At 46.8% G+C, this 13897-nt stretch overlaps 1 protein-coding gene across 4 annotated transcripts in view; it reads right to left on the bottom strand.

Annotated features, from left to right (window-relative positions):
• Positions 1-13897, bottom strand: part of SUSD5 (sushi domain containing 5) — an 81490-nt gene that overhangs the window by 41232 nt on the left and 26361 nt on the right. Inside the window, exon 1 of one of the 4 annotated variants that reach the window (XM_047875666.1) lies at positions 9672-9783. The exons of 2 other annotated variants lie outside the window; for them this stretch is intronic. In XM_047875666.1, coding sequence (XP_047731622.1) covers positions 9672-9771 — 100 coding nt within the window. In that variant the 5' untranslated portion in view covers positions 9772-9783. Of the gene's footprint in view, positions 1-9671; positions 9784-12301; positions 13071-13897 lie in introns of those variants that run through there. One more of the 4 variants, XR_007155728.1, reaches the window with a different exon arrangement.

Below are 13897 nucleotides of genomic sequence, written 5' to 3'. Positions count from 1 at the left end.
GTCGCCTTTAAGGACTTCTTTTTGGTTTTAAGTTTATTTTCTTAGAGAGAGACCGAGAGGGCACAAGGAGGGGAGGGGCAGAGAGAGAGGGGGGAGGGAGAGAATCCCAAGCAGGTTCTGCGCTGCGAGAACAGAGCCTTGATCCGGGGCTCAAACTCCCGAACCACGAGATCATGACCTGAGCTGAAACCAGGAGCCGGAGGCTTCACTGACGGAGCCACCCAGGTGCCCTGCTCCTGTCTCCTTTAAAACAAAATTAACCATCTGCTTTGCATGCTTCTCTGGACACACCCTACAAACCTTCCTTTTTCAAAGCTACTTTACAAACACCGTGTCATAAGGCCCAGCGTCCTAGTTGTCCCGGGCAGCTGGGCAGTCGGTGTCCAGGGGACGGACGTCGGACTCGGGTCTGCCTTCTTCTGCCTGCCCTGGCCCCGGGGGGGCCCCGTACACGGCAGGCCGCTTCCCCTCTCCCTGTCTCAGAACATCATCGGGCCCGTCCCGCACTTGTGCGGCTGCCACTTGGCCCGGGCCGGACGGGACAGCGGAGGCCACGTCCGGGGCACCGCGGCTTCCCGTAGCACCTCGGTAAACGGGCGTGCAGCGAGCCTCAAAAACGTGGGACAGGTGAGTGCCATGGGAACAGGAAAGCAGGCAGAGGAGGAAGCTGAGTCTGAAGGCAAAAGAGAGCTTTCGGCAAGAAACTCATGGCGGAGGACGGAGGGAGCACTGTGGTCTCTGGGAGCCTCCTGCAGAGGTGAAGCAGTGCCTGGGAAAACCCTGTCAGGTTTAAGGTAGGGGGCAGGAAAAATCCCGGTTAGAATGAGACACTTCGCTTCCCTCTTTTGGCAAAATTATCTCACTGTGTTGATTTTATTGGAATGAGACACGTCAGCTGTGATCGGTTCTGAGATAATTATAATAAATACGATAAGCCCTCAGCTTTGGGATCAAAGCCGTGAGGAAAATTAAAAAGTGTTTCACACGAAACGTATCTGTAGGTGACTCGTCCTCCCTTAGACTTGGTGCCAGTGTGCAGTACACGGTCTGAACAACTGTACTCGATGGCCCTGCCTGGAGAAGCATGTGCCCCAAGACACTTGTGTGTCAATGGCATTTGCCTCAGTGGGAAAAAATATTAGGAAAGTTAACTGATGCGCTGATAGTCAAGCCCTTGAAAGAGGGGGACAAAAGGGAAAGCCCAGGGCGCACATGAGGCAGAGAAGGCGACAGGCCTCTCCTCTCCTCTCCACCACCATCACACCTGCACGTAAATACACAAAGCTGGGACCGTGAGGGGTTGAGCTCTCAGGATAAGAGTGACCGAGGATAAACAGTACTCCCTCCCCTCATTCTCAAGGGACCGCGGGAAGAGTGTCTGAATGCCAGATACCCAAGCGCTAATACTCAGTGGGAAATGTCACCCTGACAAAAACTGACGTCTAAGATACTTTAAGCCGTGAATTTAGCTTAAAGTGGCTTGAGGCCGACATTTATCGACACCCGGTAGGAACACAGGGAAATCTTGTCTGGAGGGAAAAAAAAATCTTCATCGTAGGCTTCGGGAAATCCCATGCAAATATTCTTTCAAAGGCAATGACCACAACACTAAAACACAGCTAAGTGTTCAGGAGACGAGGCACCACGAGTGAGAAACCACATACACTGTGTCCAGCAGAAACTGACCTAAAGGCACATCTGATAGTGTTATTTATAGGCACAGATCATAAAACAATGATAATTACCACATCTAAAGGAAGAAAAGACAAGTCTGAAAATATCCGCAAAGAAGAGAAAACGACAAAAAGGGGCTTAGCTGAACTGCAAAAGAACCAGGCAGGACTTCTAGAAATAAAGTCACAATGATAAATCAAAAATGCAGTGGATGCTCTTGGCTGCATGTCAGACACAATCGAACAAAGAACTTATCCTTGGGGCGCCCGGGTGGCTCGGTGTTTGACTTCGTCTTCAGGTCATGATCTCACAGGTCATGAGTTCGAGCCCCACGTCGGGCTCTCTGCTGACAGCTCGGATTCTGTGTCTCCCTCTCTCTCTGCCCCACCCCCGCTCACACTCTGTCTCTCTCTCTCAAAAATAAAATAAAAACATTAAAAAAAATTTAAAAAAGAACTTATCCGTGAAACAGAAGTCAGAAGAAATCATTCAAAAGGTAGTAGAGAGACAAAAAAGATGGAAAATAGTAAGTTAATAAAAAGACATAAAGGAAAGAATGAGATTCCAGAAATAAATCTCCACGTTGACAGTCAACTGATTTTCAACAAGGGTGATCGAGACCACCCAATGGGAAAAGAAGAGTCTTTTCAAGAAACGGTGCTGGAACAACTCAACAGGCACGTGCAAAAGAGTGAAGCTGGACTCCCGCCTCACCCTTTACACAATAATTCACTCAAAGTGAATCAAAGGCCTAAATGGAAGAGCTAACACCATAACACTGAAGAGAAAACATAGGAAATCTTTGTGATCTTGGATGATGCCATGGTTTCCTACATAGAACACCAAGAGCACAAACAACCGAGGAGAAAATATACAAACTGAACTTCATCAAATTAAAAACGTTTTGCTTCAGAGAACAACATCAATAAAGCGAAAAGACAACCCACAGAATGAAAGAACATTTCTGCAAATACACATCTAGTAAGAAACTCGTATATAGAGTGGGTAAGGAACTCCCACAACCCAACAACAATTAAAGAGACCAAGCAACCTGAGTACAAATGGGCCAAGGACTTGAAAAGATCTTTCTCCAAAGAAGCCATACAAATGGCCAACAGGACACTGCTGACGTTGCTAACCATCAGGGAAATGAAATCAAAACTACAATTAAATACCACTTCAGGGGCGCCTGGGTGGCTCAGTCGGTTGGGCGTCCGACTTCGGCTCAGGTCATGATCTCGCGGTCCGTGAGTTCGAGCCCCGCGTCGGGCTCTGTGCTGACAACTGAGAGCCTGGAGCCTGTTTCCGATTCTGTGTCTCCCTCTCTCTCTGCCCCTCCCCCGTTCATGCTCTGTCTCTCTCTGTCTCAAAAATGAATAAACGTTAAAAAAAAATTAAAAAATAAATAAATAAATACCACTTCATGCTCTCTAAGATGGCTACTAATAAAAAAGAAACGACAGAAAATAACAGGGTTGGCAGATAGGTAGGGAAAAAATATCGAACGTGTATGCATTGCTGGTGGGATTGTGAAGTATGATTCACAACAACCATTTGCGGAAGGAACCAAAGTGTCCATCAACAGATGAACGGGTAAACAAAATGGGGTATAAAATACAAAGGAATATTAATTATCCTTAAAGAGAAGGAAAATTTGACAGATGCTACAACGTGGATACGTCTTGAAGACATTATATTAAGTGAAGTAAGTTAGTCAAATTCATAGAGAGAAAAAATAGAATGGGGGTTACCAGGGGCTGGGGTGGGGACGGTAGAGAATTAATGCTTCACGGGAATGGAGTTTCGGGTAGGAAAGATGAAAAAGCCCTGGAAACGGATGGTGGTGACAGGTGTACACCCATGTGAATGTACTCAAATGCCACAGAACTGCACACTTAAAAATGGCTAACATGGGCAAAGGATCTGAATAGACATCTTTAAAGAAACGGCCAATAAGCACACGAAAAGATGCTCAACGTTATTGGCCGACAGCAAAATGCAAATCAAAACCACAAGGAGATGTTACTTCCTATCCAGTAGGATGGCTATCATCAAAAAGACATTTTTGGACATAAGTGATGGTGAGGAAGTGGGTAGAGTGGAACCCTCAAACGCTGCTGGTGGGAACAGAGAAGGATGCAGCTGCTTGGAAAACCGTCTAGCATCTCAAAAGTTGATAGCAGTTTCTCCTAGAGTTACCACGTGACCCAGCAGTCATACTCTTAGGTGAACACCCAAGAGAACTGAAAACACATGTTTATATAAAAGCTTCTGTATATGCACTGGGTGTTATATGTAAGTGATGAATCATTGGGTTCTCCTCTAGAAACCAACACTACACTGTACATTAACTAACCTGAATTTAAATAAGTGAATAAAAAAAAAAGAAACTTCCGTATGAATGTTCCTAGCAGCGTTATTTATAATAAATAATAAATTAAGTCCACAATTATAAAACTGTGTGTATAATAGCCAAAAGGTAGAGTCCACCCAATGACCACCAACTGATAACTGGATCAACAAAGTATGGTCTGAATAGCCACACGAAAGAATATTATTTGGCAGTGAAATGAAATGAAGTCTTGACACATGCTACAAATGGATACAAACATTATGCGAAGGGAAAGCAGCCAGTCACCGAAGTTCACACATTGTATGAGTCCATTTACATGAAATGTCCAAAACAGGCAAATTCACAGACACAGGAAGTAGTTGCCTAGGGGTTGGGGGGTTGAGGAGAAACAAGTAAATAAATGCCAATGGGAATAGGGTTTATCTGGGGGCAAAAAAAATGTTCTAAAATTGTGCACAGTGATTCATAACTTGGTGAGCATGCTAAAGACCAGTGAATCACACGCTTTAAAAGGGCAAATTGTACAGTATATGAATCATATTTCAATAAAGATGTTATTAAAAAAGCCATTGCTAGAGAGGAACAGGTTCTGTTATGACAGTTATTTCATGAGTAATGTAAAATAATTTTGAACAAATAAATGACAACTCTAGACTAGAAAAAGGCAATATTAATAAAACTACAGGGAGAATTGGAAAAAATCCACAGTGCTTATGAAAATTTTAACCACTGGCCTCCTCAGGAATCGATGAAACAGGAAAAAAACTGGAAAGAACATATAAGATTTAAGCAACAAAATTAACACACTTGATGTAAGGACTGATGCACAATATGGCAAAGTATAGAATGTACATTCAGTATAGACACACAAAGGACATTTATAAAACTGATCAAATACTGAGCTTCAAGACAAATCAAAAAACATTTCAAGACTCAAATCATACAAAGCATATTAAAAAAATTTTTTTAATGTTTTTATTTATTTTTGAAGGAGAGACATGAGCAGAGCATGAGCAGGGGAGGGGCAGAGAGAGAGGGAGACACAGAATCCGAAGCAGGCTCCAGGCTCTGAGCTGTCTGCACACAGCCCAACGTGGGGCTCGAACCCACAAACTGTGAGATCATGACCTGAGCCGAAGCTGGACGTTCAACCTACTGAGCCACCCAGGCACCCCTATACAAAGCATATTTTTAAACGACAATACAAACAACCTAAAATGACTTGTTTTATTATCAAACACTTATACAGTGTTTACTATGGGTAAGCTCTTTATAAATTGCTTTATAAATATTGCTTTATAAATATTGCTTTATAAATATTCCTTTATAAATTGCTTTATAAATATTAAATTAATCCTTATAACAACTCTGTGATGCAGGTGTTATTATTGTCCTTATTTATAGTTAAGATTTGGTATGAATTATTTGTCCAAGATCGCACAGCTGGGATACAAAACCAGGCATTTTGGCTGTATCTCAAAGTTCCTAACCACTGTATTATATATATTGCCTCTCAATAGCAAAGTAATAACTAGGAAAATCCCCTTGTGGATGGAAATTACAAAATATACTTCTAAATGAACGATGGGTTCAAAGAAAACCACAATTCAAACAAAACATTTTTATGCAAGTGACAAAAACTTGTGGGGAAACTCAAGTAGTATTTAAGGGACATTTGTAGCCTCAAATGATCATATTACAAAAGAAGAGTTGTTGATAACCAATGATTTAGTTTCTTATCTTAAAAACATAGAACATAAAATTAAAGCTTCTAAAGAAGTAGAAGCAGGGAAATAACAAAGATAGGACAGAAATCAATGAAATGGAAAGCAGACGTACAATAGAGGAAATAAAGCCAAAAATTATTTTTCTAAAGAATGATAAAATTGCTAAATCCTTAGCCAAACTGATCAAGACAAAAAGAGAAAATGCAAATTACCAATATCAAGAATGAAAGGGGACATTACTACAGATCCCATGGACACTGAAGAGATAGTAAGCGATTATTATGTTATATATGCCAGTACATCTGACAATTTAGATGAAACGGACAAATTTCATAAAACAAACTTAGCAAAACTGACCCAAAATGAATAAGAAATCTGAATATGTCTTAACCTACTGAAGAAGTTAAGGGGCACCTGGCTGGCTCAATGGTGGAGCATGTGACTCGATCTCAGGGTCTTGAGTTTGAGCCCCATACTGGGTGTGGAGATTATAAATAAATAAACTTAAAAAAAATAAATTAAATTCATCATTTAAAAATCTTCCCATGAGAAAAACTTCAAACACATATGACCTCACTATCAAACACTAAACAAAACAAAACAAAACAACAGCTCACCTTGCAGCCACCTTTTTAGACAACAGTGGAGGGAACAACTTCCCCACTTATTTTAGAAATCACCATAATACTGACGTCAACACTTGACAAGAATATTACAAGAAATGAAAATTACAGGCCAATATATCTCATGAATGTAGAGTCAGTAACCGTAAATCTGTTTCTTACTCCAGGCTCAGCTCTAGGTCATCTCTTTTCACTACGAAATGTTTCTCTAGGATTCCATCCACACACATGGCTTCATACCTTACACAGATGACTCACCTTTTTGTCTTTAGTCCAGACCCTTCCCACTGACCCCAGCCACCTCTACACACCTCCACCCTCTCTCGCCCGCACAACTCAAATGGCATCCTATATGGTCTCTCTCTATATCCAGTCTTGCCCCGGTCCCATCCATTCTTCCTACATCACCATCAGGGCAATCTTTTCAAAATGCAAATCTTATTAGCCATTCTACCACTGGAAATCATCCAATGACTTCCTTCCCTTTTTTGGATTAAAAAGAAACTTTGTCTATGACGCCCCACCTCATTACACCCACTCCAATTTTCCTAGCATCATTTCAAACCATTTCCACCTCGGACTCGTGACTCCAGCCACTCTGTCTCTTATCACACGGCCCATTTTCCCTGCTCACAGATTTTGTGTGTGTGTGTGTGTGTGTGTGTGTATGTGCTATTCTTTACCCAGACACCTGTTCTTCCCCCTCTTTGCCTAGTCAATTCTTACTCCTCTCTCAGATCCTAATGCACCAAACCAGAATCTCCTGGTACAGGCTCTCATAGTACCTCTGTCCTTTAATTTAATCACTTATCAAAATCACAAGTTCACATTTTATTCACATAATGATTTGCTTACTGACTAACCCACTGGATGTTAAACTCCCTGATAGCAAGGACCTATTTCCCCTCACCATTCTATCCCCAACAGCAAGGATTGTACCTAACATATGATAGATGCTCAATCAATTATCTGTTGCATTAATGAATCTTTTCCTATAATCATTACCCAAACACAATTAATTTCCATTCAGTCAATGTGAAAAGTTCTCAGTTTCAAAAGTATTTTAAAAGCACAGTAGAGGGGGTGCCTGGGTGGCGCAGTCGGTTAAGCGTCCGGCTTCAGCCAGGTCACGATCTCGCGGTCCGTGAGTTCGAGCCCCGCGTCGGGCTCTGGGCTGACGGCTCGGAGCCTGGAGCCTGTTTCCGATTCTGTGTCTCCCTCTCTCTCTGCCCCTCCCCCGTTCATGCTCTGTCTCTCTCTGTCCCAAAAATAAATAAACGTTGAAAAAAATTAAAAAAAAAATAAATGAAAGCACAGTAGAAAAAAAGGGGGAAAATACAGGGGCAGATCTCTCTAATATAGGAGATGCATATCTCATTAGTCAAATGCAAACTAAATGTCTTTCATTTGAATTTATCTCATTGACATTTTTTAATGAGTCCATGGAGGTTTTACTAACTCCAAGTCTCTCTCCAGATGTCTGTGACACATCAAGTCTAGCTGAATGTTTCTTCTTCCTTCCACCACCATAGAGCACAAATAACGAAATGTGGAAAGCGAAGGTCGTTAAACATATATTTCGCAGGGAAAAGAATCCTTTCATAATATAGATTATAATTCTTCAATGGCTCTGTTATAAAAGTTGGAACTCAGTAAATGGAGTTTCTTGAAAGTAAGTGTACTTAGGGAAGCAGGGAGAGGAAAGAAAGGAGAAGGGAGAAACAGAGGCATTTCTGGCAAGGGATAACCAGAAAAAGAGCTGTGGTGTTTCTGTTTCTCTCTCCTTGTCCAATGATATTTCTGCCTTCAAGTTTCTAGGACCCACACTAAGCCAGATAGGCACAAAAAAGCTGATCCGTATCCACTTAGCATTCCACTTAAGCAGTTATAATAGGGTGAACCTCTAAAGCATCGTGGATTCAGAAGTACTTCTTTAAAACGAATTAAAGTTGGTACAATACTACACGGTCTTCAAAAGTCGATACTAACTCCTATTTATTCCACTTGCATTCATCAGGCGAAAAATACTATAGTAAAAAATTAACAGTGGGTTGGCTGCTCACAGGTATGGGATTCCGGTTCAGCGGATAGAAATGTTCAGGAGTCAGTGGTGATGATGGGACAATGCAATGTACGAGCTCCACTGATTATAAATGTTTAAATGGTAAATTTTACACGGACTACATCTCAATGGAAAAAAAACCCAACAGTCTTCAGGAGGAACCTTCAAAGTTAAAAATGTTTTCTTTTCTAACACTCTGAGGCTATGAAGAAATAAGACATTCAGCCTTAATTAGGAGCAAAGGGTTCTGCAAGCTGGCACTTCGGACAAAAGCACCAAGATTCTAAGATAGTATCTGGAGGTTTTTTTTCTCACTTTCCCCCTTTCCCTAACGACCACGCCTCTTTCTGGCAAGCCCACTCCTTTCACAGGAATTGTTTACTCAAAAAGCAACGACGTTTAAAAATATACAAAGCATCCCGAATCAGCCAAGCGTTTTTCTTCTTCATCAATCCAATCGGTCCCAAGCTTGGACTTTCTAGAAACCGCTCATGGATGTGAGAACTGCTGTCTTCTTTCCTCCCAGATCCTCCTGCACCAAGTCAATGGGGGTTTGTCCCAAAATGAAAATACAGCTGAATTAGCTTTTCAAAATGTAGCCGAGATAAGGCTCTGATCCTGCCAATTTAAGGGAGGCGCTGAAAGCTGAATTCAGGTTTAAAAAAAAAAAAAAAAAAGAAAAGAAAAGAAAAAAAGCAAAGAAACAAACAAACAAAACCAAAAAAGCGGGCCGATTCTCACAACCTGCAAGAACCTGTTTCTTGCCTATTTCTGCGGCCTCGCGTCACACGACATCCTCACCTCGCACGCTCGGCTCCAGCCACTCTTTAATCCCATCTCCCCTGCCCGTCACAGGGCCTTTGCACATGCCACTTCCCCCGGGCAAGGCACTCTCCTCTCCCCTTTGCCTGCTGATTCCTATACTCATCTTTCCGACGTTCTTGGACCAAGACAAACTAGCCGGTAGCCTTGTCAGCCTCGCCGCCGGGAGCCCCTTGAACGGACGTGGAAAAGCAGGTCTCCGCAGAGCCGGCTCCGGGGCGCCCTAGACGTGACTTCACCGCAAAGCCCTTTCATGACGACCTTCGGAAGGCCAGGCTTTCTCGGGTGCTCGGGGAGGGGTCGGGAGCCAGGGTGGGGGGGGGGGGCGAGAGGGGACCCGGAGGTCGAAGGAGGGCCGCGGGGGGCACCCCCGCGCGCCGCCTCGCCCCCCGGGCCCCGCGCACACTCACCGTCCGCCCGCACGCACACGCGCGGCAGCCCCAGCAGCAGCAGCAGCAGCAGCGCCGCGGCCCAGAGCGGGGCGCGGGGGCCGCGTCCCTCGGCGGCCATGGTCGCGGGGGTCCGGGCGCCGCGGGCTGGAGCGCGGGCTGGAGCGCGGGCTGCCCCGCGTGGGCGCCGCTCGGCCGTGCGCGCTGCGCTCTGCTCGGCCGTGCGCGCCCGGCGCGTCCCGGGGAGGAGCGCGCCGAGCCGCGGGGAGGCCGGGCGCCCGGAGCCGCCGCGCGGGGGCCCCCCCAGCTCCCGGGGGGGTGGGGGGGTGTCGTCCGAGGCGCCGGGGAGGCGGCTGGACGCGCGGCTCCGCCTTCGCGCCGGGCACCTGGAGGTCTCGGCACCGCCGGAGGCTGCGCCGCACGCCGAGCTCGCGGGGCGCCGCCGGGGCGGAGGGTGAGGGCGCGGGGAGGCGGGGAGAGCCGAGCGCCGGCCACAGGGACCCCCCCTTCCCCCCCGCCTGCCTGGGGCGGGGAGGGGCGTCGGCCACAGGGGGACGCGGTCTGGCGGCCTGACCCCGGGAGGAGGGTCCGAGCCCGAACGCCCACGTCTGCGCTCTGCCCCCCGCCTCCCCGAGGAGGAACACGGTGGTGGAAAGGGGCCTCCAGCCAGCTCGCCCCAAGGAGCCAGGCGCACGCAGCCGCCAGACCCCTCCGACGGTGTGGCTGCAAAGGCCCTGCGGGGGGGGGGGGGCATCTTCGGCCGCCTCCCTCACGTCCCCAGGTGCGCCCAGCATTTCTCCAAGGCGCTGGGGCGGTTGTCGCCCTCGTCGCCTCCCAAGCCAGGGCTCCTCCACCTGGACGGGGCCTGGACCTCGCGGTCCGTTAGGGGCTGGGATTCACCTGCTGAAGCGTCCTGCCGAATTCTGCCGCAGGAGTCCCTCCCTGCCCTCAGTTGCTTCCTCTTCCCGGTTCGCCCCCCGTCCGGTGTCCTAGCATCGGCCTCCCGCGGTGAGCGAAGGCGGCTTTGCGTTCTTCACGCGTGCAGTGATAAAGATCCGTGTTGTAACTCGGGCCCCGTGGCGCCGGACGGTTTACCAGTCCCTTCCGCCTTCGCGTCCTGGTCAGACGTGCCCACGGTGTGCCTGCCCCCGAGCTGGACCCGGTAGCAGGGAGGATCGGTCCTGAAAACGCTCAGACCCAAGTAACACAGGTACGTAAGGAGGACGAACAAGTGGTTGGTACTCAAAGGAACACATGCTTGGCCCCAGGACAATGCGCTAGGACGCAGACGTTGAAAGACTACTTTTTAAGGTAAAAACTGGGATTTGGGGTCCCTGGGTGCTCAGTTGGTTAAGCGGCTGACTCTTCTGCTCAGGTCATGATCTCACCGGTGCGGGAGATCAAGCTGGCTCTGTGCTTGGGATGCTCTCTCCCTTTCTTTCTGCTCCTTCCCAGGTCACATGCTGTCTCTCAAGTGAACAAACACCAAAAACAAAACAAAACAAAATCCACGGGGATTTGAACCCACACCTGATTTACTACAGGCATCATTTTTCAGCTCACATAATTTTTGAAATCTAGGGAAAAGATGTGTCCTCTCCTTGTTCCTCCCCGGATGTCAACTACAAGGCTATTATTTATTAATGAGTAATTCCTTTACGAATAAAACTTTGCTTTCAAAATACAAATACTCTTGGGGCGCCTGGGTGGCGCCGTCGGTTAAGCGTCCGACTTCAGCTCAGGTCACGATCTCGCGGTCCGTGAGTTCGAGCCCCGCGTCAGGCTCTGGGCTGATGGCTCAGAGCCTGGAGCCTGTTTCCGATTCTGTGTCTCCCTCTCTCTCTGCCCCTCCCCCGTTCATGCTCTGTCTCTCTCTGTCCCAAAAATAAATAAACGTTGAAAAAAAAAAAAAACCACAAAATACAAATACTCTAGGGTGTTAAATGCAGTGAGGCCTGACAACCATTCACATGTGAGTGTAAATTAATTTACTCAGTCACTTCTCTTCTAACAGCTATATGGTAGCCTAAGGAGTGGAACTTCACATGTCTGGGTTGTAGGGGACCTTTTAAAGCCTGATTATTGCTGAGAATGGAGGGGAGGGGCCAGGAGGCCCCTGCAGGAGCTACTGACTGACTTTCTCAGGAGCCCCACCACTTATGTGTTTAGAGTAGTCAATTGGCTATTGCTGTCTAATCCTAATGACACTTCAAAGTTGGTCTATTTTCAGATGCATCTTGGCTTGTCCCAATCTGGGGAGATGGCGTGCTCTGAAGGTTTGGTACAGCTGATTAGAAAACCATTTGGACTTTTCGTGCAAAGTTAAATATCCACCTCTCCTGTAACACAGAATTCTGCTTCTAGATGTATATCCAAAAGAAATAAAACTTATGTCCACACACAAAAAACTTGTACACAAATTTCATAGCAGCTTTATCCACAACCATTACAAGTTGGAAGCAACCCAAACGTCATCAACAGATGAACAGAAACCCAGACCGCATCGTGGTCACACAATGGAGTACTATTTAGCAATCAAAGGAATGAAATACTGGTACACTCAATAATGTGGTGACTGAGGGAAAGAAGCCTTCCGCAGAGCTCGAACTCACAAACGTTCGACGCGGGGCTCGAACTCACAAACCGTGAGATCGCGAGACCTGAGCCGAAGTCAGATGCTCAACCGACTGAGCCACCCGGGCGCCCCGCTGAAGTATTTGTCCAGACCTTAATCGCAAATACGGAACATTCCCACTCGTCAGAAGCTCCTTTGTGTTCCTACCCTGTCAAAGGCACCCACAGTATTTACTGTCACCACAGACCAGTTTTGCCCCTCTTGAGCTTTGTTTGAATGGAATCATAAAGTACAAACAGGTCTTGCTTCAGTCAGAAGTAGGAAGCCGTCACAACTTTGAGGCCCGAGGGCAGGAGGGGAGGTGGAGGGGTTAGCCAAACCCAGCCCGGGCCGTTGCCACGAAAGAGGCTTCCCGAAGGGGACGTTAGCCGTAGGTAGCAGAACAAAATCCCTGCCGCTTGTCTGGTAGGAAGGGCGTGGGGCAGAAGATACCCCACATCTCTGCCCTCCGCCCTTCGGATTCCTCCTGATGCCTCCTGTTGGCTGAGCCATTTGATAGGGGGAGGGGAAAGGAACACAGGCACCAGCGTCCTTAGAGGTCATGGTCTCAGGGTGCAGACTTGGCCAGAGGAGGGTGCAGAACGGAGCTGGAGACACAGTCGGAAAACAACCAGTAGGTCTACCCAGTGTTTTCTTTCGTTGGGATGAAGACAGTGCAGAATAAAACGGAAGTGCTGTCAGTTTCTGTATGTGAATTCATTCATATTCTCACCCGAAGATACGCTGAAGTATTAGCCCCCGTCCGTGGTTATTTTCGCGTAAGTGCTGTTTCACCTGAAAGGCAACTGGGAGAAGCAGACAGTGATAAACCGTGGGTGCTACAGTCCCCACTCCCGTAACTGGTCATGGGCCCTTATTTGACGATCATTGCAACGTTCCCCCATTCGAGTCTATGAGCCTCTTGGCCTGCATGACTGTTTTCTTTTAACCGGTGAGCGGGACCCACACTTTCATTCGTACTAGAGGATCTTTATTTGTTTATTCATTATTTTATTCGTTGGCCTTGGTTTCTCATGGACTGTTGTCATTGGACATGGGAGCCGTCTGGGATCTGGACAGTCTTTCATGCCATATTATGTAGCAGCAACACAACGTCCCCTTGGTAGTCAGGACCAATCACCAGCCAGTAGGGTGACCTTCTTCTCTGCCGGTTGGAGAGCAATCTTTGCTTCCAAGTTACTGGCACATGCCTGAGTGTTTACTGGTGGAAATATTTCTCCTTGGCCCACCCAAACCTCCCGATTCACGAATCTAAATGTCGTGGGGATGCTATGCAAAACCTTGGCAGGTGGATTATTATATATAATGCATGGGAGGTCATTGCCACTTCCACTCCTTGGTTTTTAGACGGCGTCTTCTGTCTGTAAGAGAAGTGGCCCCACGTATCGGCTGGTGGTTTAAGACATATGCTGTATCTGGGCAAATGCCCTCCTCTCTCAAAGTGTTGTCACCAGCTAGTGACCTCACGTTTCTATGAAGCCACCCGCTTCTGAGTAGTGAGGCATATAGTAAAAACAGATGTGGCTGGGGTAAGAGGCACCTGACAACTAGAGAACGGGTCCAATTCTCAAGGTGTCAGCCTGATTATTAAGGAAACCCTCTCCATTGAATG

The sequence above is a fragment of the Prionailurus viverrinus genome, chromosome C2 (genome assembly GCF_022837055.1).
Source record: "Prionailurus viverrinus isolate Anna chromosome C2, UM_Priviv_1.0, whole genome shotgun sequence".
NCBI classification, from domain to species: domain Eukaryota; kingdom Metazoa; phylum Chordata; class Mammalia; order Carnivora; family Felidae; genus Prionailurus; species Prionailurus viverrinus.
Note: the sequence above shows the minus strand (reverse complement) of the source record. Positions and strands in the feature narration are given on the sequence as shown.